This window comes from Ahaetulla prasina, chromosome 8 (assembly GCF_028640845.1).
Source record: "Ahaetulla prasina isolate Xishuangbanna chromosome 8, ASM2864084v1, whole genome shotgun sequence".
Lineage (NCBI taxonomy): Eukaryota > Metazoa > Chordata > Lepidosauria > Squamata > Colubridae > Ahaetulla > Ahaetulla prasina.
In genome coordinates, this window is record NC_080546.1 from 23,653,147 (window position 1) to 23,678,015 (window position 24,869).

General features: G+C 37.2%; 1 protein-coding gene across 1 annotated transcript in view; it reads right to left on the reverse strand.

Moving 5' to 3' along the window:
- Window positions 1-24,869, reverse strand: part of STPG2 (sperm tail PG-rich repeat containing 2) — a 217,617-nt gene that overhangs the window by 80,391 nt on the left and 112,357 nt on the right. Inside the window, exon 12 of the mRNA XM_058193117.1 lies at window positions 6,344-6,480. Coding sequence (XP_058049100.1) covers window positions 6,344-6,480 — 137 coding nt within the window. The remainder of the gene's footprint in view (window positions 1-6,343; window positions 6,481-24,869) is intronic.

Consider the following 24,869-nt stretch of genomic DNA (forward strand, 5'->3'; position numbering starts at 1 on the left):
GCATAGTTCTTTGATTCATGCTGCATGGCTGCAGACAAATTATTTATCTGTATAATAAAATCATCTCTTGAGCAATAAGCTGGAGTGGTAGCTGTAACAAACAGCAATAGAAATTTGAAGCCTCAGCTGATCTTTCTTTCAGCCTATCAACATAGCACTAACTCATGGTTTAAGTCTTTATAGCATCATGATAGGTTTACTTTCGAAGCTTCAGTGACAATTAATCTAAAATCCACAACATTTTGGCAAACAATGATCAGGGGAAGAATGCCATTAGAATCACCCGGAAAAATGAATTAATAATTTATTCTCTCTCTCTCTCTCTCTCAAAAAAAGCAGAAGCTAACATCTCACCAGCATATGCAGTTTGGATGATGTAGAAAGCTCTGTACATTCCATTAAAGCATATTTTATAGTCTTTCAATGATGTAATTCCGATTCATTTGTTCATGGACCGCTATGTTTTGATCACCAAAGTCACTGCATTTCAAAGCTCTGAAGTATACTGAAAGGGGTATATGCAGTTCATGGGAGAACCGGCAAGCAATTTAGTGCATACCATAAATTTGGCGAAATGTTGTGGCCCATTCAACTACAGAATCCCAATTTGCCTGTCCTCATTTGTCTTCTCAGACAGTAGTCCACTGCACAGATTATGAAAGGCAAATGAGCAAATCAGGTTTAACACTACTGGTGCACCACAGAGGCACTATATATGGAGGATTAAAGAGAACGGATACATTGTTTAAATCATCTGAATATACATTAAGGTTCTACTATGAAAATGTGTGGATGAACATGAAGAAGGTTACATTAGTTCTACTGTAAACAGTGGTGGGATTCTACCAGTTCTACCCGATTCAGGTGAACCGGTAGCGGCGACGGGAGGCTCCACCCACCCAACCTGGATGTCATCACGGACACTCTGCGCATGCACAGAGGTGGCGTGCGCAAGCTCACATTTGTGAATCAGTAGCGAAGGTAACATTACTGACTGTAAAGTTAGGGTAACAGTATATTAACACTGTAAACTACCCGAAACCACCTATGTGTGAGTTGGGTGGCTTTATAAATTTGTTTAATAAATAAATTAGCGAACATTGTTTAGAATTCTACGTCCTTAATTTTCCTTATGGCTAACCATACTGACAATTTAAGTATTATCTTTTCAACAGATCTATGTCTGATAGTATATAATGTAACATAATAAATACCCATATTCCTTCTGGATTTAAGAATAAATATTAGATAAACTAGTAAACAAAAGCTCAAATATATTGCCTATAGCAATGAGCCTTGGTGGGCGCAGTGATTAGAGTGTAGTACTGCAGGCTACTTCTGCTGACTGCAATTTGGCATTTCAAATCTCACTAGGCTCAAGGTTGACTCAGCCTTCCAGCCTTCCGAGGTGAGTAAAATGAGGACCCAGATTGTTGGAGCAATATGCTGACTCTGTAAACCATTTAGGGAGGGCTGTAAAGCACTGTAAAGCGATATATAAGTCTAAGTGCTATTACTATTGCCTGTAAGTAGTAACACTTTCCAAATGACAAAACCTCCCTCTACAGAATTATTTCATTTCAATCATATTTTCCAGGTTTTCATATTATAGCCTATGTTAAGCCAAAGACCTAATTAAAAATATATTTTCCAACAGCAGAAAGATGTTTCATAAAAAATGTTCATTAAAGAACAGTCATGTTGATCTTTCAGAATATTAAAAGACATCAACTTTTATATTGTCAAAATAAAGAGGTGACAGTCAGTCAACATGACAAACCTGTTGTAAAAATGGCTAATAGATAGAAATTGTTTTAAATGATAGACTAATTTCTAAGAACAGTATATAAATTAACCATTGCAGTTTGTATTAAATACCTGCACATTTGGGGGGGAAATAGAATATAAATTATGCTGCTCGATTTTTTTTCAAAAAGTGCTTAGATTTAAGATGCTGCAATTGAAAGGAGATTAAAAGGAGATCTAAAGAACAGTATGCAACGTAGAGAGCAGAATTTGGATTTGTGAACATAAGGATGTAATAGAAAGATCTGGAAAAGATAGAATAGAATAGAATAGAATAGAATAGAATAGAATAGAATAGAATAGAATAGAATAGAATAGAATAGAATAGAATAGAATTCTTTATTGGCCAAGTCTGTCTGGAACCCACACCTCATTTCGGACATTAATACAATTGAGCATGTCCAGAAATATTTTACAAGAAGAGTTCTCCACTCCTCTGATCACAACAAAATATCTTATGCCACCAGACTTGAAATCCTGGGTTTAGAAAATTTAGAACTCCTCCGCCTTCGGCATGACCTGAGTATAACTCATAAAATCATCTGCTACAATGTCCTTCCTATCGAAGACTACTTCAGCTTCAATCGCAAAATACACGAGCACACAATAGATTTAAACTTAATGTGAACTGCTCCAATCTTGATTGTAGAAAATATGACTTCAGTAACAGAGTTGTTAATGCCTGGAATGCACTACCTGACTCTGTGGTCTCTTCCCAAAATCCCCAAAGCTTTAACCAAAGATTATCTACTATTGACCTCACCCCATTCCTAAAAGGATTGTAAAGGGTGTGCATAAGAGCACCAGCGTGCCTAACGTTCCTGTCCTAATGTTCCCCTTGATTGTATCCAATTTGTATGGTTATTTCATGCTTATACTTATATATACTGTTGTGTTTGACTAAATAAATAAATAAATAAATAATTCCAAAGCCCCAGATTAGAGATGTGATAATTCATGTGACATAATAAAGTACTGATTTAAAGCTTGGGGGTCAGATTAAGGCAATTAAGACTAATTACTCGATGGTGAAGAACTACTACTGACTGATGATGTGACTCAATCTCACTGAGCAAACCATGTAATCACAGCTAGTTGTTATACGACTAGTAACACTTCAAGAATTGGTGTATTTTCCAACTCTAACTCCTTTCGTTTCTTCAACATGTCTTTTTATATAGGTCTGAGGGAAGAGGATTCCTTTCTAGTTTTTAATTTAATAATCTGGGACACTTTCAAGATTAATGACTGGGTATAAAAGAAGCAATAAATGATATAGCTAAGTATAAAATAAGCAATAAATAAGATATAAGATGAAACCCAGTTTTGCTTGTTTGCATATGACTTAGATAAAATCTATATTGTTTGGGTGGCCATGCGTGGGCTGGTTATTCTAAGAATTCTAGTCTATCTATTAGTATCTATACAGACATCAACTAGGGAAGGTTACACTGAACAAGTTAAGTCTTTGGTGAAAAACTCTGGACAGAGTTTTCTAATGAAGAAAATTATGATGCTTGTGTTCTTGCTTGATTGTTGTATAGATTTATCCGTTCATCTGCACAGTTGCATTTTTGTGGATTGATTTAAAAACGATTTAAAGAAAAGGATTACATCTGTTCCATTTTAGACCAGCTCAGAATTGGTTTTCTACATAATGTTTTGGATCAGGCCTTTTGACTAAAATAAATGAAGAGGAGGTTAGTGCATATTGCTATGACCTGCAGTGCCCTTTCAAGGGATGTTGCCATCATAGTATTCATACAGGGCAATTGAAGTATATTAATTTTAAAAACATGACTCTGGATGAATGTACCTGGAAGTGTCTTTATTAAGTGAAACAGACACTCTGCTATGGTTGATATTAGCGACACTGGAAAAGATCAGAAGGGTAGAATACATTTGGCAATACGAACTATTATTCACATTTTTCATTGACAATATGAACTAAGCCTATATCTCAATGTAACAAAATTCAGTCAATGTTTTATTAAATTTATTTAAATAAATGCCTATACTTTAGCTAGTATAAGCTAAAGCACTTATCTTTCCTTTTCTCTTCTCTCTGTCTCAAAGAAACATAGGAACATTCATTCATACCCATGCCAGGATGGCTAAGGAGGATTACTCCATTCATAAGGGCCCATATAACAGCACTGATATAAGAATATTGACTATCTTTCAGATTAAAACTGACAGCATTTTAGAACAAAAAAGCACCTAAAATATATACATGGGACATTTCATTCACTTCTGAAAACGTATCATTAACCTCCTATCTGGCATAGAGTCAGCTGTAATAATGAAAACTTGCAAAATATAATTGAAGCAGAAGAGTTACATGGAAATACATTTCTGGTAGCCTGGAATCATAGCCAGGAAAAAATAGTCAGTCGGTGCTATTTTTCCAAGATTTCCTTAATGGGATAGTCTTGGCCTACTTGAGGGCAATTATATGTGTAAATAGCCAGAAAGACTTTGCAAGAGAAAGAATATTCCAGAAGCTGAAAATCACAAATATACATAATACAGGAGGGCTTTGATGCTTATACTTTCTGTACTATTTAATCTATCATGCATGAACAAGCACTTAAATGCATTTACCAGTTATAGCCATATTAGCATCTCAACATTTTGGATTACAAAAATTAATAGCATCTCCCAGAGATAAGAACAATGCTCTCTCTGCTAGGTTTCTGGGGAAATATGGCCTTACTCCCTGGAGTCAATATACTGTTGTGCTTTTGGGGTTCTGTTTTGTTTGACTTCTGTCATTTTTAAATCATTTTATTCCACACTGTCCATGTAGTTTCAGCTTTTATCTGCTCTTATGGACTGAGTACAGGAAGGGGGTTATTAATGAATTAACGTGCATTAATCAGTATGATGGCAGGCAGCTGATCCCACCACTGACTACCTGAAATAACTCTCTTTTTTAGCCTGGTTTCAGTTGAGTCAGATCAGATCAAATTTTGGAGAAATTACATTCCATTGTGTAGTCATGCCTTTTCTTACAAAAATGTGGAGAGGGGCATATGATGTTCTCCAAGGAGTGCTAACTTAGGGGGTTGGGGCAGCTAAACAGAGAAGACAGTTCTGCAAGGACTCTGAGGCCAAAGATAGTTAAAAGTCTAAGCCAACGCTTTGCTTTGAAGCTAATAGTAACCAAGTGCAGGGCCTAAAACACAGATATACTATATTCCTGATGGTGGATGCCCAAACACAATTAGGTTACTGTGTTCTGGGCTAGTTAAAATTTCCAAATACCTTTCAAAGATGGTGCATATTGCAGTGAAAAAAGCAAATAGTGATTAGATAAATAGTGATGGGCATGTGTTCTCGCAGATAAGATCACAACTGGTGGATAAAGGCTCCCTGGCTATTTAATAAACCTTTACCTATACATAAATTCTTATCCTACTTCTTTACCAAATACCTGAGTGGCTCACAATAAAGGTTATACCATACAAAATTAAACTATACATGTAACAAGTAGACCTAAAGTAAGTTAACATAACTTGGGCTCCAGAATGCAAAACCTATATTTCATTTTACTCAGTTTAACTGCAAAAGAATAAATCTCTTTGGAAATAGAATAATATCTGACTAGCTTCACCATGCAGAAAATGCCATACATTTATAACATCAAAAATTCTACAAATCAGGGTCCTTTATGTGACAGCTTTGGAAATCATCTAACTCTGTGATGGTGACCTATGGCACACGTGCTGGAAGTGGCACTCAGAGCCATCTCTCCGGGTATGCTGTCACTCGTTGCTGTTCCGGGTTCTGGCATGCTCATGCATGCTGGCCAGCTGGTCTTCACATGCACATGAGCGCCAGAAATGGGAAGACCAGGTGACCAGCATGCATGTGCATGCCAGAAACCAGAAGCTCAGCTGGAACTGCTCTTCCCGTTTCCAGTGCTCCCACGCGCCAGGGACCTGCTCTTCTGGTTTCTGGTGCTCTCCCACGTGCGTATGTGCGTGTGTGCGTGCTCTCGTTTTGGCGCTCAGTGCTGAAAAGATTTGCCAACACTGATCTAATCTTTTGGGGAAAAAGTTTAAGTTAAGGCAGATTTATATATGCAACATCAGATCAAAACATCTACTCTAGCCAATTCATCTCAATCAAAAGGCACTTAAGCCATATTTTAACATGTTCAATCATATCAGTTACATAATGATCTCTAGGCTACGTCTTTTATTCAACATCTCGTGAACAACATAAAACCCTATATGTAGCCTTTTAACTAACTTACACTTCCTGCATGGACCAAATGCTTCCAACCAAGCCTGCAAACTCCCTTGGAAGACCTGCTGGTATAGCACAAACTTGACACTGTAATAGATACAACAAATGCAGCATTCTTTGGCTGCCATCTTCCTGTCTTGTAAAAAAAAAAAAATCCACCCTTTTGCTTTCCTGATGTTAGGTCTCGAAATGACACCACTATTGCAGGTTTACACCTGTTACATAATTAGAAGGGATGACCAGGTTTAACCATTTGCCAAATAACATTGTATTATCAACCTACCACATATGAAGCAGGCCCAGGACTGCTGGCTTTTGCGTCTTTAAAACGTGGTTCTTGAGAAACCCAGACTGTCATTCCAGAAGAAAATTTTGCTCCAGTATTTGGCTGGTCAACTACTGGGCTGTAGGTCCCTGGTCCTAAAAATAAAAAAGGAAATGCAGAAAGATAAATTCATATTTTCTTCATACATGAGGTTTATCATCAAACTATAGACTGTGACAAAGAAACAAGTTATGAGAGTTAGCATTCTAGAGCAGGGGTCTCCAACCTTGGCAACTTTAAGACTTGTGGACTCAACTCCCAGAGTCCCTCAGCCAGCAAAGCTGACTGAGGAATTCTGGGAGTTGAAGTCCACAAGTCTTAAAGTTGCCAAGGTTGGAGACCCCTGCTCTAGAGTAACATGAAATGAAAACATCACACTCCCTTGTTATTATCAGAATATAATATCTCATGTGTATTGGTTCTTTTTCTTTTTTAGAAAATATAAACTTTACCTAAATTATCCATAAACAGGCTGATATATGTTTTCTACATTTGCAATAAACTTCTTTGAGGGAAAGTTACCAGCAGAATTACCTGGGAAGTCTAGGTGCTACAGTCCAAACCAGGCCATGCAAAGAGCCACACTTGGTCTCAACAATGCCTGCAAGACATTTTCAGGCACTGCCAAGAATAACTTCTTCCTTTGTGAAATATTATCTGCAGGGAATGAACAAATTGTTCTTTTTTTGTGGTAGGTGTCTATCAAGTTCTGAGGAAGAAAGAACCACCACAACAAAAAAAGTATTTCATTGAGCAAGTAGACTTTCTTTCTCTCAAACTGCAAGACGAAACTCAAAATAGCAAAGGTCAGCATGTGAGGACTGTATGCGGTGACAATAAGCGGTGATCTTAGCAAAATACACCTCACTGCTTGTATTTATTATATTTACAATCACCTTTTCTCCATGGGGCTCAAAATAGTGAAGACTGAACAATTCACCGACATAGGCAGTAAAACCTCAACTGATGTCAGAAATGTTTATAGGTTAGGAAAAGACAAATAAGTTATTATCTCGGTAACATCATAGTTGCAGATATTCATGAACAAACCTATTTCCACAGGAGCTACTTCTGAACATTATTTTAGATCAAATGCATAGGATTATATGCAATTTAAATACCTTGAAACCTGTTGGAGATTAAAAGTGCAGCACAACGCTAAAGCTTCAAAATCCAACAGATTTGCATATTAACCCAACTGAGTTCCACAAATTTCTCACGAATCCTTTAGAGTAAATGGCACAATCATTAAGAGGCTTAATGATTTAAACCCGAGTAATTTTGCTCAATTAAACATGAACAGAAAGTTCCCTTATTCTTTAGGCATGATTGTACCTACCTAAACTACCTTCTCTCCCCCTATGACTAGTGCTGTAATGTTTTTTTACCAAAACTTAATCTCTGCACAATGTGCTTAAGTAGGTTGTAGAATAGAAGTGGCTGGAGTAATGAAAACCCACTAACCCAATCAAAAGAGGAGTTACAGAGTTCATACAACTGTATGAAGCTACTGAACTCCCTGGTTAGTTGTGTTGCAGAAAAAATGGAAGAAAGAATTATCAGCAGGTTAAGCGTCTCTTCCTGATGCTACTGCTATACAGAAATGAGGCTTTCGAGCACACCTACAGACTTCATTAACTATTTCTTTGAGCCCACATTGGGTGGGGCTGAAAAAGACCAGAAGGGAAGGTAAGCTAACATTGCTAACATAGTGTTAGCCGCCCTGAGTCTCCGGAGAAGGGCGGGATATAAATGCAAATTAAAAAAAAAAAAAAAAGCCTCTACATATTTTCTCCATAGTAGCTTTGACTTCTCTCTCTCTCTCTCTCTTCCTCTCTTCCCCCCTCTCTCCTTCTCTCTCTCCTTCTCTCTCTCTCTCAAAAATTTATACAGCTGCCATATTGCTAAATCAGGTCAAGAAACAGACAACGCAAGTGTTTTACAGAAATGCAACTTTTGCTGAAGAGTGTAATAACAGAATTTTGAAAGCCTCCAGAGTTTTTCTCTACTGTTGTCCTATTTTGAGGCAGGCTATTGTTTGCTTTTTGTTGTATGCCTTTTACTTTCCCATTAGGTTGCCGTTTTTCCTTAAACAATTCATCCATTTTCTTGTGAAGTATATCTCCACATTCCTTTACAATACACTGTGTGCCAGAGATCCAAATTAACCCTTTCTATCTATCTAATCAGCAGAGCTTGCCTAACTATAACCCAAATTATATTCAAAGAAAAATTCTGAAAAGCCAACAGGATCAGGGCCACGCTGATTTTAGGGAAAGGTGAGGCTGCTTCACAAGATAGGAGCCACAACAAAGAAGGCACATCTCTTGGTCCTGTAAAATGCCACTGCTTAATAATTTAAAAAAAACCTAATATAATTCTTTAATTCTTTGTTAAGTGGGTAAGAGTTCATGCTGTTTCTTACACTCTCTCTCTCTCTCTCTCTCTCTCTCTCTCAAAGTTGAAAACCTACCTAATACTCCTGCTTCGCAACAACCATCCCATGAGATGAGCTGGGTTGAGAAAGAGTGATTGACCAAATACACATCATAATGATTATTGCCTGCCCCTTTACGTTTAATTCAAAGTCTGAAAAAATTAATAAATGTAATGGTTCTCGGGCATCCTTTACTGTATATAAATTGGGTCAAAATGTGACCTGGAGTTTACATTAATTGGGGAGATGACAAAAGTGGTAAAGTAATTTTGACCTCATATTCAAAATAGTGTTTATAACAAATTATAACAAATATATTGTATTGTTAAATATAAACAAATAATTATATTTTTATAATCCTTAATAAAAGCTTGTTTCAGCATATTTAAAATTTGAAAATTTATTTGGGGGTCATACTGGGAGGGTTTCAGTTATTATATCCTACTGGTTATGTGATACAGATCAAAGAGTTGCATTACCACATCCTGCAGCACCAGTTGAGTACCAAATTATGCAAAAGCTGTCTTCGATTAATTTACCAAAATGCCACATTCTAATTACAGGTCAACTTTTTTTGTCTTACTGCAGCAAAGCACCTAAGAAATACCTGCCTTTCACATAATTGGTACATAATAGGAAAATCAAGAAAAGGTGATTCTTATAATTATATATATTTTCTGGCCCTCTGCAGGTTCAATCTCTATGAAATGTCAACCACTGCTACAGGGCAAACAAGCCCAGAACATGAACAATGGGTAATTTAAAGTGGATATCTTTGCTGTAAAATCTCACCGAGTACCTTTTTACTACAGTCAAGGGGAACTGAAAAATGATTCTTTGCAAAATAAAGCATTTGTCCAAGTTTTGTTGTAGGAGATATGTGGCTCTTGTACCATTAAATTGCCAATCATTTTACTACTACTTTTAGATAAAAACAGAATGTTTACATACAGTCTATAATCAAGAGTTGCAAAAACAAAGGACTTTTATCTAAATTAAACCAATCTGGTTGCACTGTTACTACACTGAACATGGCCATAAATTTATCAATTCCTCAGGTAATGATGGCTGCAGTCAACTAATAGATGTGCCCTCCCCAATAATTCATACAGCAGGTAAAAATATTTTTTAATGCTGCATGGCAAATTATGAGACATATCACTTGAATAAAACTTGGGGCGTCCTGAATATGCTTCATCAAATTGGCGTTTTGGGGAAACTAAAGACATCAGTTGCTTGGTAGTAAATCCCAGAACAAGAACATGAGCCCCTCTCCCCCCCAAGTTTACCCCCATGCAGAGATGGGCAGAACATGAATTAACAACCGGTTCGTCCAAGCACCGAAAATGTAGCGCACGTAGCCTTCTATGCATGCACTTTGCTCGTCCACATGCTTACATGCATGCGTGCAGCTTAAAAAACACAGCTAAATAGGATGGCAAAGCGCCAGGGTGGGGGGTTGTGTTCATTTGCAGGTCACAATTACCAGTTTGCCCGAACCGGTCCAAACCGGCTGAATCCCAACCCTGCCACCATGATAGTTAATGTTATACTTCCTCTATAGAGAGAGGAAAAAAATAACTATCAAACTAATTCATTGCTATTTATATTTTGCATGTAAATATATACATATAAATGCAAACTGAATGATAAATGCATTATAGAATGTAATATATACATTTTATATTATATACACAAATCTGTAATTCCCAAAACAAGGCAACTGTAAAAACAAACAAACAAATAGAAAAAAAGAGAATTTGATTCTTGGCCTACCAAAATAACATTCTTTTTGTTCAGATTTCTTTTCTCTTCAGAAAGTTTAAAATGGAAGGTGAATTTTTGGTGATTCTCTTTTTTTGTTTCATAAGGTATAAATGCTGAAATCTTGGTATAAGTAAGCAAAATTAATATTTATTGATAACTTTGTCATTGTTAAACTTGCACAAAAATTTTGCTCAAATCCCACTATAATATATAGTATGTTGTATCACATATCATCTGATATTGTAGGTTCTCTCTGTGATATGTCCCAAATGTATAGTTAGCTGTAATTTATTTTAATATTAATTTTATTTAATATTACAACCATCAAATGTAAATGTTAAAAAAGCATTAAGAAAATATTCCAATCTGCTTTAGGTAATTGTTCCACTTTTTTTTATACTGAAGACTTGGAAACCAAAAAAGTATGTCTCCCCCAAAGGATGAAGTATGCTTGTAAGTTTTCTTCATTAATTTAGAAGGCAAATTCAACAAAGAGAGTTTGTTTTCTAGAACCGCACTCTATAAATGTTGGATAAGGAAAACATTTAGGTTAATAGGACTCAATGGAGTATTCACAACAATCTGTGCAAGGAAGATATGATTAAAGCTGCTGAGTTTTCAAGAAAGCAGTGCTTTCCACAAAGCACTTCCAAAATCACGTTTTACTCTAAGTCACTCTAGGTTAAGTCCATAAAAGAAACGCTTGGAGACCTTTAATGTAGAGTAAAACACTGGCCTTGTGCAAGTGATATTTTGTAGGTATTCTCCAGGTAGCTCTTATGCTAAATATGAATAATGGTGGGGGTGAGAAAAGTGATTATGCAACATTAAAGATGAAGGACAGAAATTTAATGGCTGCTATAACATTCTCTCTGAACATATGCAAATCCCTTTCCTCCATATTAGAAGAAAAATTAAGGCACAAGATTAAACCTCATATGGAATTTGCACTAGCCCAAATGGCATGAATTGTACTGGATATGGCCTGTTAAATATGTAATTTCTACTCAACATACATGTCAGCTTATTTCTGTAATCAAGGATTACACTGTGTAATAATTACACTGTACTAGTACTGATTTGCTAATATTGTATAGGCCAGCAGGTATGATGGTTAACTGAAACATGTCTGGAGGTGCACAAACGATTTTTATCAAAAGTTTCATGAAGTCCATGACCTATATAAATTAATTAAATTGATAACAGCCTGCAATCCTACAGTACTGAGAGTAATTACTTGCATTGCAGTGTAAACACTAATCTGCAGGTTCACATGTATCACATGTGTCAAGAATATTGAATATATATTGAATAATTACTGGGCAACTATTTATCTTATTGATTTGTGGCCCAGTTATTGCCACAAAGTAGGTGCAAAAACCTTTGCATGTGGTTTCCTCAAGGAGTCAAGAGAATTTATCTGAAACAGCAGAGAACTACCTCTTCTTGACAAGATAACTAGGGTTATTCTTTGATGAGTAATTTTATGATAAAGCAAATACAGATGTTCTCCTGGAAATTAATACAGGGCTATGTAAGCAAGTTACCAGGAAGATTTAATTCATCTCTTTGGCTCTAAAATTCTTCAGGGAAAAAAATGCAAAACTTTCTTTCTATCTTTTTTTTTTAGCTTTTTTAAAAACAGCTTGGGTAGCAGGTCGTCACTCTAGCTACTGCAGGTGACAATTTTCCAAGGCCTGGAGGCAAAGAGTTAATACAGAACTATTTCCCAGATTGCACTGGTGCTGTAACCACCTCAGCAGATATTACTGACCACAGTCCTCCCACCATTTGGGTTTCCAGGGCCCCTCCATGAACCATCTAAATTGTAGATCAACACCATAGTCTACCTGTCTATTCTTCAGCTCAGCTTTTTGACATTTGGATCATTGAAAATGAGTACTATCTTAATGCTAGGTGACGCCTATATTCACTGTTGTGAACCAGAAGCCCTTCTGTTCACCTTTGCCATGAACCTTTTTCTCTACACCAATTCATGCGAAAAAAATCTAGTTTCTTCTTACTAGTCTCATTTATGAACAGGGGTAAGGTTAACTTAAATTTAAAACTAGTAAGGAGTAACTAGTAAGCTCAAGGAGAGAAACAACTAAGAACTAAGCAGAAATGTCCTGACCGAACAATTAATCAGGGGAACAACTTGCCTCCAGAAGTTGTGGGTACTCCAACAGTGGAGGCTTTTGAGAAAAGACTGGACAACCATTTGTCTGAAATGGTATAGGGCTTCCTGCCTGAGCAGGGGGTCGGACTAGAAGACCTCCAAAGTGCCTTCCAATTCTGTTATTTTATTAGTACTAAAACTCTAGTGACTGTCTGGTTAGAATCTTCAATTGGATGAAATATTTCATTATAAGGCAAGAATTTTGCCTCATAAGTAAGTGCCTGCTGCCAGATAGGAAGAGAGAGCAAGGGATGTGTGAGAAATGCAGTAGTGGATGCTGCCAGGGGGCAGAGACCAAGGGGTACAGGGGCAGTGAGGATCAGAGAGGATGTGTGAGAGTACAGCAAAAGGTCGGAGAAGGTATGCAAGACTGCATGTCAGGGAGGATATACAGGGGTGCAACATCGGTTGGGGAGGATGCACGAGAGTGCAAAACTGGCTAGCACAGTACAAGTGCAAGCGCAGTACAAGTGCAGTACAAGTGTAAACTGAGGGGTAAAGACTTAGCCAAGCAACTTGCAACCTTCCCTGCTAGCTAACCCACTGACTTTGATCCTTCAAGCTTCCCATATGAAAAGACAAGAAGGAAGCATTACTCACTTTCAGGGAAAGCAATATTATTAAAATGGCAGAAAGGGAATAAGCAATAATAAGCTAACGAAATAGAAAGAACCAGATAATAAAAGAAGATAGAATCACATGTAATTGAACATCAATCAATATATTGCTCCATATCCTGTCAAGGCATCCTTACTTCTACCACATCTATCCACTCCTTCAACACACTGCATTTTATTCTTTGAACTTCTCGCCTCTCTTTTCTTGAAGATCTCATCAGTTCCATTTAAGCATAAGTTCTCAATCTTCCTTTTCCTCTTGACTCGTTTACACGTAGATTTGTTTAACAGACACGTCATCATCTTTGTCATCATCCAGCATTATTGTTCTTGACATTTTGCAGTTCAAATTCATTCGATCCCTTTATATGACCAAACCATATTTCTATTTACTTGCTTCTCTGTTCCAGTTTGGGAAAGAAAAAAATGCATATAAGAGGCATATGATAGAATACAAATTTTAAGAGTAAAGGAACCATGCTACAAAGGTGAGTCACGGTATGCCAGTCCCAGTGGCATTGTTTTATGTGTACTGGTGTTGAGTGTTAAAACTTTTAAAATATTAACTGGATACCTGGTAGCAAAAAAAAGTTAGATGAATTTTCAAACTACTTATCATTGCAAAGCATGTGTTTGTCTGGGGTTTGAGGAGACGCTTGAACTCTGGAAATAGAGAATAAGTTAAAATCACATGAAACCCCTTTACAGTTAGGAATCATGCAAAAAATATGGACTATGTCAGCGGCCCCCAACCTTTTGAGAATCAGGGACCAGTTCCGTGGAGAGAGGTTTTTCTGCGGACTGGAGGGGGCATGGTTTCACATGCTGCCAGCATCCCACAGATGGGGGTCTTCACTTGTTTCCGCGGACCGGTTGCTGGCATGCCATGGACCAGCACTGGTTCATGGACTGGGGGTTGTGGGGCCCTGGTCTATATGTCCTGTGGATACAATCAAGGAGGATACTTCTACGATTGTGAAAAGCGAAATATGTCACTATTTAACGTATACCCAAATTTGTGCATGAACATTTGCAGTAATCAGTCATACTGAAATAAAGATGGAAAAATAAAACTATTTCACACAATATGCCTAGTTTAGCCAATAAAATAAATGGAAAAGTAAAGGTTTCCTTTGTCCAGTTGTATCCAACTCTAGGGGGTGGGCCTCATCCCCGTTTCTTAGTCAAGGGAGCCAGTGTTGTCTGAAGACATTTATGTGGTCATGTGGCCAGCATGTCTTTTTTTTTTATTTACATTTATATCCCGCCCTTCTCCGAAGACTCAGGGCGGCTTACATTGTGTAAGGCAATAGTCTCATTCTATTTGTATATTTATATATAAAGTCAACTTATTGCCCCCCCAACAATCTGGGTCCTCATTTTACCTACCTTATAAAGGATGGAAGGCTGAGTCAAACTTGGGCCTGGTGGGACTCGAGCCTGCAGTAATTGCAGGCAGCTATGTTTAATAACAAGCTATCTTACAGCCTGAGCCACACCGCGGCCCCTGTCTAAATGCCAAGGTGCAAGGAATGCTGTTACCTTCCTACCAAAATGGTATCTGTTTATCTACTCGCTTTTGCATGCTTTCCAACTGCTAGGTGGGCAGGAGTTGAGGCAAGTAACAGGAATTCACCCCATTGTGTGGCTTTTGGGTCTTGACCCCAGGATGTTCAATCAATAGAGATAGCCAATTCAAGTCTGTTACAGAATTTAACAATATAAAAGAATACTAAAGAAAGATATATTCATACATATGTGGGTTTTCCTATATGGCAGACATACAATGCACAATGCTTAAAAATGTGAACAGGAAATGTAATGCTTTCTGAATAGCACCTATGAATGTCACAAAACTTTACTAATGTTTTAAGGTATTATGACTGCAATTATAACCTCTTTTAATCTATTATTAACTTTGTTCACTGTGTTCACACTCCTCAGAAGGCAGAAATAGGAATATTTTAAATCAATGACAATATAGTATCATTATTTATACTTAATGGAGTCTGTTATTCAAAGACTACCACATGATATAAATGAATGTGCTTGGGGGAAAAAATCAGAATAGGAAAAAAGGAATCATAGGGAGCAGAAGAAGAATGGGGAGGAAAGAATCAATTAATAAATTTTAGAGAACCAGAATATGTTCAATAGCAGATAAAAGGTAGAATAAAGAATTTAAAAGTGGAATGAAAACTAAGGGTGAAGTTACAGAGCCAAAAGAGGCAAGCATCATTATCAGCATCAGCATCAGCATCAGCATCCAAAGGGACAGGCCAAAAATTTCTAATTTGAAATTTTTCACCTAATTATCTCTAGTGGCTGATAAGAGAAGTTAACTCATTGTTGGCTTTTTCTTCACACCAATCAGAAACTAAGAATTTCTGTCCTTTCTCTTTCTTTCTCATAGCTTGACAAAAGATTGATCATTCATGCTTGTGAGCTGAAGTTATGAATAAATTGTAGTCATCTCCACAGATACAGATGTAAGGCTCCTACTGTTGCACTTCCTGACCACAAAACCAATTGAATTATGTACTGTCACTGTAGCAGCTAGAAAATGGAGCTATCCATTATATTCAACTCCCATAAGGCTTTCAAAATTCATAGAGAAGAACATGTTAAGTTTCTTATATGTTAATAGGCTGTGACACAGCATCGTTCTTCAATAATGGCAATCGAAAGCAGTTCTTTCTTCCACAGACCAAACTTAAATGGGCCTTATTCCATAATAACAGATTTGTCCGCCATATGGGAAGGCATCCTAGTTTCCAAAATTGATTATGGCAGAAAATCTCTATTTACTAAGAGCAAAAAGGTTCCACCTACATAACCTCCAATGAATAATGTGGTTGCTTAAACTTAAAGCAAATCTAAAGCTTACTTGAGTGTGACGTTTTATGAGTGTCCAGGTTAAACTATCACTTATCTACCAGTTTTTGGAAGAAATAAAGTGATATAAAGGAAACATAATGCAGGATGGATTTGAAGTACCTTGGTGCCTACTTTATTCTTAATAATATGATAGTCAAAATCAAAATATTAACTACTACAAATCTTGTAATTTCATATTATTGAACAATTAGATGCACTTTTAGATGTTTTGTTTGTTTGTGTGTGTGTTATGTATACGTATACATATACATATACACATACACATACACACTATCTGATTTTCATTTTTAATGCTTAATTTCCTATCAATTATAATTTTGAATATAATGCAGAGATGACCTTGGGAAAGCAATCAATGAACCAATACAGAAATAGCAATTCAGTCCTAAAAAAGATAAAGACATGAGAAAGGAACTTAAACTCAACCTTGATTGTGTTTGGTATAAGATGGGGGAGAAGGAAACTCTGGAAGGTTTTCAAGTTTACATTACCCTACAACAATAAAGTAATGTTGTAACCCCTGATCTAACTATCTTGAAGGGCTGACACTAGTTCAGCAAATAATAACAAATGACTAACAAACAGATGACATGACTTCAAACAGCCATGTAGGAGAATTAAAATACATCAATGTTACAATACTATTATTTGGGGGGTATTTTAGAGTGTGTGTTTCAAAAACAAATTAAAAAATCAAAGAGAGATGTTCGGTCTCTGTAGTATATGTTTGGAAGCATAGTATTTGAACTACATTTAAATGAGTTGAATGTCCCAATCAGTTAATATTCCCAGAGCTTTAAGAACAATATCCAAGAGAAAATCATATGACATTGAAAAGTAGTACAATATATTCAAAGTTACTTTGAAGGCAACACCCACCTGTGTCATCTTTGTCACCCTCTGCACAATTTATTTGTCAGGGTGCTTGCTTTTAATGTGCTGAAACTGCTACCTCATTTTTAAAAGCATTTTCTAGATGTTGCCTCTGTTTATCAAAACAAACAGAGATCATTGGTTGTCAGCACTTAGCTTCATACAGTTCAGTCTCATAGTAAACCAGGTATAAACATGAGACATAAACAAGATATATCTCTGCTGAGCAAGCAACATTACTTGGGTGCAGTCTTCATTAATTAGGATATATGGAAGCAAATGTAGTGCAGGATTTAACCTTGAGGATTCGGTTAATTTATAACTGACTTTGTTGCTAGATCTAAGTGTGCTTGCTCATATAAAGTAAAATAATATAACACACAACTTTTCAGTTAAGTAACTTCAAATGTTGGAAAAACTGACTAGACTTGTTAGACCAGTGGTCCCCAACCCTTTGGGCACCAGAGACTGGCTCCATGGAGATTTTTTCCGCAGACCAGAGGGGACATAGTTTCGTGTGCTGCCTACATCCCATGGATGGGGCTTTACTTGTTTGCGTGGCCCAGTTTTTGGCATGCTACGGACTGCTGCCAGTCCATCAACAGGGGTTGGAGACTCCTGTGTTAGACAAAACAGAATAAGTTGCTCACTTTTTTTTAGCTCAGTTTTGTTCAAGCAACAAAGTATTTTGCCTCTTTGATTATTCCTTATTCTGTGTTATTGCTCCATGATCTCATAGCCTAGTATGGCTTTGACTCTAATTTATGACTCCTTGTTCCTAGAACTTCCCCCTACTTTTTCCTTTGAAGTTACTGTTCCTATAATTATTGTTGTTTATAATCCAAATCCAATAATATGACATTTTTACCTACAGTATTCCCCATTATTTGCACTTTTTATCCTGTAACTTTGGTTGTGAGATAAAGCATATGATTATGTTTCTGTAAGGACTACTCAAAATGATAGCTGATTGCAGTTTTGGTTAACACAAGAGTGAAAATACAATTCTTATTAAATATGGACATCTAGTGGCATAAAAAAAATTAACATTTCTGTTTCTATATTCATGTTCAGCCAATTTTCAATAAAATTCCAGAAAGAACAATAGTGCTTAGAGATGTGATAAAAATATATTATTGTTATCAACTCTTTCAATAAAACTGATCATTTTAATTTTATTAGAATACTATTTTAATTTTCAGAAATTTCATATTTTATAGAAGTTTGGAGTTATTCTTTACTGGGTACAATCAGCATGTTAAAAATAAACACAGCCATTTATTTATTTACATTGAGTAGTCATAGACCATGCCCCTGTATTCATATATTAATGAATAACCATTGTAATTCTGAGCATCTTGAAGACTCGCATATTTTTCATAAATTACATACAGATTCTTCTTTGTTGAGACACACGTTTCATAGAGGAAAACAATCTCAAATATTATTCTATAGCACAGCTTCTATATTTGTAGAATGGTAGTTTAGTTTGTGACACAGCCATGGTCATCCACCACTGCTCATACATTTCTAGTTATGCAATATTTAAGAAGAAATATAAATGTATGTTACTCAGTCCATACAGTAGCTTACAAAAATATAATATAAATGATTTTTTTAAAAATAAACAGACGTAAACACCATCTTCAAAGGCTCCTGTAAATGTTTGAAAACCCATTCCTAAATTATAGTGGTAAGAAGCCTTCTTCAAGTCCAATATTTCATAATGCCATACCTTTTCCATAGTGATTTCTCTAAAAAGCAAAAGACAATATTTTGCAAAAATATTTCATATATTTGAAGAAACTGCCTTAGAAAGTAATTGAAGAACGTCTAAGTCAGGAACCTACATTTCCCCTCGAAGACCTGAAAACTGTAGCTGGTTCAATGCAGCATCCTGGCTCCTTTATTTAGCAACAGTGCTACACACACTGTATTGGTTGACATTGAGGTTCTAGTTCTAACGTAAACTGATGGTACAGGTAGTCCTTGAGTGGTCACTCAGTGACTTTTCAAAGTTACGATGGACACCCCCAAAAGCTACTTATGATCCAAAGTTCCAATGTCACACACCTCCATGGCCACATGACCACATTTTGGGTGCTCAGCAACCAGCCACATTTACAGCCAATTGCAGCACCCTGGTCATCATCTAATCATGATTTATGACGGTTTTCCTAGAAACTGGCGTTTACTTCAAGTTTCTGGCCAAGACCACCCCATAGTGAACAATTCACTTGCTAAAGACAGCTAATGGCCACCAGGTTCACTTAACAAACCCTTTGGAAAAGTTTGTAAAATTGGGTCCAAATGGTGACCCACATTATGACTATCATGACTTACAACCATAATAAAATCCTGTATGGCTCATCATCACTTACTCTCAGGACTGTCTTCTCTATCTATAATCCACCTGTCTTCAGTTATCATCTCAAGAAGTGATGGTTTGGTTCCCCAACCATGAAGTTAAAGCATTGTACGTCTCGTGGCAGACTTCCTCAATTATAGCCCCTTATCACTCAGGTTCTTTTGGCTTTCTTGTTTTATGTAAAGCTGTACAAATAATTCTATTCGAGAAAGCAAGCACACATGCTGACTTTGTTGGAATTTATTTCAGGCTATTTGTTTTAGGTTAGTAGGATGTTCATTTTTACTGATGGGTAAAATGGTATTTTATGTTCTGTGGTATATACTGTCCTTGAAAATTTCCTACATTCTTTGTGATTGAATGGTATAAAAATATATCTAGTAAGTAATTAAATAAAAGCTCTACAAAGTAGAACATATTGTATGTATAAACATAAATACAAAATCCAAGAGAAATGCCACAGTTTTCAAAAACTTTCATTCAAGTGATTTTATTCATGTAGTGATTGTTAGTATTTCCCCTGAAAGCTGAAACTTCATTTACTTTACAATGAGTGACATCTACTGGTCAGAAGAATGTACACATATGTTCATACATACCAATGAGGTGATAATTATTATTTTATATTATAATAATAACTTTTAATAGTCTATGAAATTATTGTTCAGTTGCACCATTATCTATCATTTGCAGAAAGGGAATGAGACTTGGAATTCATCAAGAGAGTTTGTCTTCACTCTGTTTGCCCCAAAGCTGTATATTTGAAACATAAAACAAATTCCTAAATAAGAAACAGCATCAAAGTTTCCCTCTCATCATTCATTCATGCACAATTTTGTGAGGGAAAAAGCAAATGCATGCTTATGTAGGGACATGAAGCTTATCAGAAAGGGAGGGAGGAAATCTGCCAAAAGAGGAACCAGATCATAACTTATTATGTTGTACTATAGATCTGTCAACTTTGAAACATTTTTTCCTCATACAAAATTGGAATGGCTGAGGTTCAATTCAGAAAAAAGAAGTTGACTTGTTTTGATTATAAGCTGCATACTAATTATTTCACAATCTCCTAAGATTGATTTTTCCGCTGCACAAATTGTGACAAGAAGACCTTGTTGCATGAGTGGACTTATTTCTCTACATTTATTAATGAATAGTCTCACAGTATTGTTGACATTTAAATTCTGAAAATCTTAACATGATACTAGAAGGCAAACCAATACAGAAGGGAAAAGAGCAAAAAAAACTAATTAAGAACAGATTCCCTGAGAGTCATAATCAACATTTTCAATAACTCATATTAAAGTTTCAAGATTTTTTTTCCTCTATCAAGATTAGTATAAAAACATCTCCATAGGAACCAAAAGAGATATTTTTACGGTTCTATTCCTTTAATTGAGATTTAAACCCTCCGTACTGTTCAAAACTCTCAAAGACCTTTGATGAACTCCAAACAATTTGACCAAAAAAATTATTACAATGTATACTGCTGATCATTGCAATATCTCCACTTATTTAACAATGGCCATAGAACAGAAAAACATATTAGATTTTTGCTTCAGCAAATACTGAAGTCTATTTATATGCAAATAACCTATTATTAGTAGTATGAGGGAAGATGCATAAAAGGAGGAATAAGTTATCAATGGAAAACATTAATGAAACATCTTTCAAAACATAGTATTGTGTGAAATCAGACATATGCATTCTAAACTAGAATGAAAGTCTTAAACACATTCACCGCCTTGAATTATATATTTAAAAGGTGAGATTGTAATAATAAAATAATTTCTGTATAATAGAAAATTGTGTTGTTACTCTTTCAGATCCACATGTTCTAGTTCAGAATACCTCGGTCACAAAAATGCAAATTCTGTTTTGATCATCAAAGGAAGTACAACTTTGGAGGAATAAAATCATTGAGTAGAAAATATGTGGAAATTAGGACAAAAACTAGCTATTTTCCAATATCCCAAAGTTGTCATTTTCTGTCATGAGCAATTGATCATTCCAATATACCACATTAAAAAACAGAGATCTTTGCACACTGTGGGTCATATATGACAAGAAGACAATATATTACTCTAAGAATTCATAAGATCTCTTTCTATAGATTTAAAAAAAAACAGAAGGCGTATATTGCTGTAAAATTATATCATATTTAAATTCTGCAAGTGCAGAAACTTATTACAATGCATAAAATTCTAAAACTGTAAGATTTCATAGCAAAATTTCTTCTCTTTTTCAGTTTGTTTTATTAAGTTCATATTGTGAAAAGTCCAACTGAATAGTGGATCTTTATGATTCAGAAAAAGTATTCTTGGGTTCTTTGATGTTTCATTTAAAATTCCAACACAGAATGCCTCCTGCTTTTCTCTGGTATAGAGAATTCTGAAATCTACTAATTATTAATACAGCTACAGCTTCCACTGGTGTTCCTTATTTGAACCGGTAGCGCAAGTGTATTCTGATCTCATTTGCAAAATAACTTTGAAAAAAAATATTCTTTTTATCAGGCTGCATAAAAACAACCGATTGCCAATGGTCATAGAAAAGGACTATCTGTGACAATAAATGTTTCAAGCAAAGAACTTCAAAAAAAACCTGAAATTGAAATAGCATGTACTGTATTTTGATAATTAAAATTGTATAACAGCAGCAGGATAAAACTATTACTCCATAATTTAAAGACAAGCACGACCTAAATTCCACAAAAAGGCTGGTTATTTTACCAAAATAACATTCATGCTATAGTAGCAGACTCAGATATTGAATTATTAGAGACATGTTGCCATTACATACAGCATTAAATACTGAGGAAGGGGGATATTTCAGCATACTCAAGGAAACACAGATGTTGCAGAACTAAAAAAAAAAAAACTTTAGAAAAAGCAAATCTAAGGGATACCAAAAAAGTCTCTAAACAGCATAATGAGTTTTAACCTTCCTTAATTATCTATTGAGATTTTTGCAGGATAGCATCATGTTAACCAAAGTTTGACTGACCTAAAACTCTAAATATGAGCACCATATATTGCAATATGTGACTTTATAATTGCCTTAGAACTCTTCCTTGACACCCAAAATGCTGTATTAATTAAAATGTTGGGCTAGGACTAACACTCAGCCATGAAAGTTCTGGACAACTTTGGGCCTTCTCTTTTGACAGAAAACACCTCAGGAGATTGGTGTTTTGGGAATAAATAAAGGAAATCTCCATGTATTCTGTACCCAAATACATGTGGACAATAACTTGATAAAATTAGAAAGGCTTATATGATTGTATTCTATAAATAACAGATAGTAGAATATAGGATTGTATTATTTAAAATAGTTGTTTAAACAGTCATATTTCCAAGCACTAGCAAGTTATCAACCAGTCCTTGTCCAGCGTGCCTACCGTCCCTGTCTTACTGTCCCCATTTATCTCTATTTGTTACCTTCATTCATGTTTATTGTAATGTATCTTTAAAGTTTTGGAGGGAAACTTGGGCGGGAAATAGCACGTTGCTGATTGGTTGAAGCCTCAGCCAAAACTGTATATAAAGAGGGGTTTTTGCCGGATGTTTTTGCTGGGTTCACTATAAACTAAAGAGCTGTTGTCACTCATTGGTCTCCTGCCTCTTTATTGCCCAAATCTAACATTGGCGACGAAGGTGGGATATCGAGGCAGAAAGATCGTCGGAAAGAGCTGAACTAACCAGGAATTAGCGAACCCAGACAGTAAGGGGCGGAAAGCAGCGATGTCCAGCTACACACCGCCAGCGCCATTTGACCCAGCCAAGGAGAAATGGGGGTCGTACATGGCTCGTTTCGAGTGTTTCCTCGAAGCGAACGAACTCCAAGGAGTCTCGGACAATCGGAAGCGAGCGTACTTCCTAAGCCACTGCGGTCCGGAGGTTTTCGACACCGCAGAGTCGCTTTCAGAGCCAACGCCGGTACAGTCGGTACCGTGGCAAACACTACAAACGGCACTTCGAGCACACTACGCACCGATACCCTCAAAGTTCGTCCAACGGTTCGAGTTGAGGCAGCGGGTACAGCGCGAGGGCGAATCGATTAGTGTGTACATGGCGGCGTTGAGAAAAGCCGCGAACCATTGTGAGTACAGAGATTTGGAAGACGCCTTACTCGACCAGCTCATTTGTGGGGTCAGGGACATCCGATTGCGAAGGCGGCTGCTGTCTAGAAGCAACCTGACGCTGGCAATAGCCTTGGACGAGGCCAGGGCTCACGAGATGTCCACCAAAGCGGCAGAGACCCTGCAAATGCCGAACGCGCCAGGGGCTGGAGCGAAAACAACCCCGGTCCACAATGAGGAAGTCCAGGCCGAATCGGAAGGTGAGGAAGAGGAAGAGGTTTTCCACACCGGGAGGCCGGAGAGAGGGGACCGGAGCGAATGCGTGAGTTGCGGGGGCCAACACCAACGACAACACTGCAAGTTTAAGGACGCGGTTTGCCGGCGGTGCGAAAAGAAAGGCCACATAGCGCAGGCCTGTCGAGCCCCCCAACCTTCCCGCCAAAAATTCAAACCGACCAATCAGAGTGCGGGAGCAGCGAAGCGGCCCGGGATTGGTCCATTCAAAAAGGGCGCGAAGTTAAACCAGACTGCCGTGAGAGTGGGTCACGCATCAACGCGACTAGAGAAAAAGATTTTTACCAAGACATACATTGAAGGGGTGCCGTGCCAAATGGAAGTGGACACCGGCTCATCGATCACGATTATGTCCTGGGACACCCTCGTGAGAGACTTGCCTGCCATCGCGAAGCGCAAACTACAAACCCAGAAGCTAAGGGTGCAGGACTACCAAGGGAATCGGATCCCTGTTCGAGGGGTAACGTCCGTCCAAGTCAAGTATGGACAGTTCAAGAAAACCCTGCCAATCACCATAGTTGATGGAACCTTACCGAGTTTGCTAGGACTGGACTGGTTCCGAGCTTTGGGCATGGGAGTGACCGGGGTCTTCAGGAATGAAGTCGACCTCAAAGATGAACTAATGAAGGAGTTCGAGGACGTCTTCAAAGACTGCCTGGGCAAGTACGAGGGGACCCCTATTTCCTTTAACCTAGACCCACAAGTTGCCCCTATCCGGTTAAAGGCTAGGAGGGTTCCATTTGCCCTAAAGCCCAAGATTGACCGGGAGCTGGACAAACTAGTAAGCCAGGGGATACTAGTGCCCGTTGACCATGCAAAATGGGAGACACCTATAGTCACCCCAGTCAAACCGGACGGATCGGTCCGGATTTGCGCTGACTACAAGGCAACGCTTAACAAAGCATTGCAGAAGAGTGCATACCCCGTCCCAGTAGTGCAACACTTGCTGCACTCGTTAGGACAAGGGCAG